General features: G+C 29.9%; 1 protein-coding gene across 1 annotated transcript; it reads left to right on the forward strand.

The window, feature by feature from the left end:
• Positions 1-1,953: 1,953 nt before the first annotated feature.
• On the forward strand, positions 1,954-2,292 carry BDB00DRAFT_777968 (uncharacterized protein; the record flags this gene model as incomplete). The annotated part of the gene is made up of 1 exon (XM_053120336.1): positions 1,954-2,292. One exon carries the CDS (start codon positions 1,954-1,956, stop codon positions 2,290-2,292), a length of 339 nt encoding a protein of 112 aa, XP_052972027.1.
• Positions 2,293-2,629: the final 337 nt, after the last annotated feature.

Genomic DNA, 2,629 nt, shown 5'->3' on the forward strand with positions numbered 1-2,629 from the left:
GTAGCAGTTAGTCAAGGAACCTGGGCCCCGGCCTGGGTTGTACAAAGCTTATTAGGCCCAGCAGTATATAAAGGCTGGCTGGGCTGGGAAAATAAAAAGTAACCTCTTTTCCACTGAATCATTCACTGACCTGGATAAACGTTCCCTATAGACAAGGCCCTAGTCTATAACATTCATCACATGCAATTGCCTTTTCAATTTTATAACCAATACAGTCATGTTTAGTAAACCATTCTAATATCTGTTCTTTTGTTAAATGGAAATTTTTACAACTATATGTGAACAAGCCCTTAGTGTTTTGAAAGCAGAATTCTTTCTCACCATGTGAGGTAGCTGTACTAGAAGTATTATTATTAAACATTGCTTCAGAAAATTGAGGATTTGAGGATTTGAGGAATCTCACATATGCTCGAATTCTTCCAATGATTTTATTACGTGCTTCATCCTTAGTTTTTTTATCTACTTTAGCCCCTTTAAGGTCCTTTTCGAGTTCTGACCTCAATTGTGTAACAAGAGGTTCATAATTAATATGCTGATGATTTTCAGCAAGATGTTTTGCTCTTTCAATTTAGAGCATTAATGTTATTCCTAAAATAGGAACAAATTCAACCATAATAGCAATAAATGTGAGTAAGTTGATTTGGTCCATGTTGTATTGTTTGTGGTAGTGTTTTCAAAAATACAATAAATAAATTTCACTTTATATTTTGAGGTGTTAATTTTATATAGGAAAAAAAATTTAATTTTTATTTTTTCAAAATTTTTTAAATGTATGCATGCCAAGACATACATGCATAATTTAACTTTATGAAAATTATTTTGGTTACACCAACTTATTGTGGCTATTCATCCGTTTAGTACCAATAAACCAGAGCATAATCATTATAACATCGACTAGTTCCCTAACTGAGAAATATAGTACTGAGACCGACCCATTTTGTTTATTCCTTTCTCTTCCCCCTTTTCTACTATCCATAAAGCCACCAAAGGCTGATTACATAAAGTTTACTGAAGATCAAAACGATGAGATAGAGCAATAAGAATACAATAGAACATCTTGATTTTAAATATTTTTGATCAGATAGCTGATAAGAATATATAGATGGTCGAATCAGAAAATCGGTATATATGCTTAGTGGGAAATTGCAGGGCACCTTTTTAGACTTGCAAACTACAAAAAGCGGGGAATCTGCAATTTTTATTAGTGAGAAATGGGATTTATCCAAAGTCTGCTGCAAAAACTGAGGGCCTGCAAAAAGCGGTCGTGCAAAAAACAGGGGTTAACTATATATAAGGAGTAAAATTAAAGATTCTATAAACAATTTATAATTGTAAATTAATTATAGATACCTTTAATTTTTAAAATAAAACAATTTCTTTTATTTTTTTTAAAAAATTTCATCTTAAAATTTGTTACTAAGTAATAAACTAAATAATATACAAAGTTATAATATCTTTTCTACTATATTGCTATTGGTTTACCATCAATGGTGGATCACTCGACCTAAAAGGAATGATGGAATCAGATCTACTATATAAAGTATAGGGCTTCTTGAAGACAATGACAAGCAGTAGTATGATCATAGCAGTGAGCAATGTTACATATAAAAAGTATTTAAAAAAAATAAAATTAAGAATTAATACATATTTGTAACTTTTCTAAATCTTATTAAAGAAATAATTATATAGATAATATCAATTAAAAGTTAACTTGAAAAATTTCTTTTGAAAGTAAATTCATGATTATTTATAAAAAACAAATATATCTTATTATCTTATCTCTTTTTATATAATCTTAAAATTATATAAAGAACATTAATTGTCTAATAAATATTAATTTCAAATTGATAATGTTAATTAAGAAATTAAAACTATTATTTTTAACTTTTCTTTATTACTCAGTTGGGTAGGTTTTAAGGGTAATGTTTGGACAGTCTAAAGATAATTGAAACCATGTTTTACATTTTCTATAGCACGGAACGCACAAGTAAGGCAAACACAGATGCCATCAACAAAAAGTGTACGATCTCTGCTTTTGAACCTGTGCAAAACAGAGAAATGGGTCACTACATCGATGTAATCTATACCACAAGTGATACTGAAATTGGTTGTATAGAGATCGGTAAAGGCAGTGACCAAACAAAAGTAATGAAGGATGGTCTAGTAAAACTGCCATTAGTTATGCATGATGATTTGCTGTTGCAGCTGGCAACTACGGAAGAGGCTCTCAGAAAGACGCATGTAATCAGCTTCATTATTTTAGGTTTGTGCAATCTTCCAGTATATAAGTAGTTATGGCGTCCTACTATTAGTTGTCTAACCAATTATGAACTACTAGCTGTAATATAGATAATAAAACTGCTATGATCGGTATAACCATCAGTAGCCGAATTAATTATTGATTTACAATAAAAATAGTAAAAATTGAATTTTTTTATTTATATTGGTAGCCTCCCATGAGAAAAAAAAGAGCGATTGTTTAAAGCACATAACAACAAATAAAAATGAACACAACACAACACACTGAACAACTCGATATTGAAATTAAAAATTTAATTGATAATAAATGGACTTTTCTTGATAAATCTTAGCCTGAAATGCAACATAGATTTAATCATAGAACAGCTAT

Source organism: Zychaea mexicana, assembly GCF_025766255.1.
Source record: "Zychaea mexicana strain RSA 1403 chromosome Unknown BDB00scaffold_337, whole genome shotgun sequence".
Taxonomy (NCBI): Eukaryota; Fungi; Mucoromycota; class Mucoromycetes; order Mucorales; family Lichtheimiaceae; genus Zychaea; species Zychaea mexicana.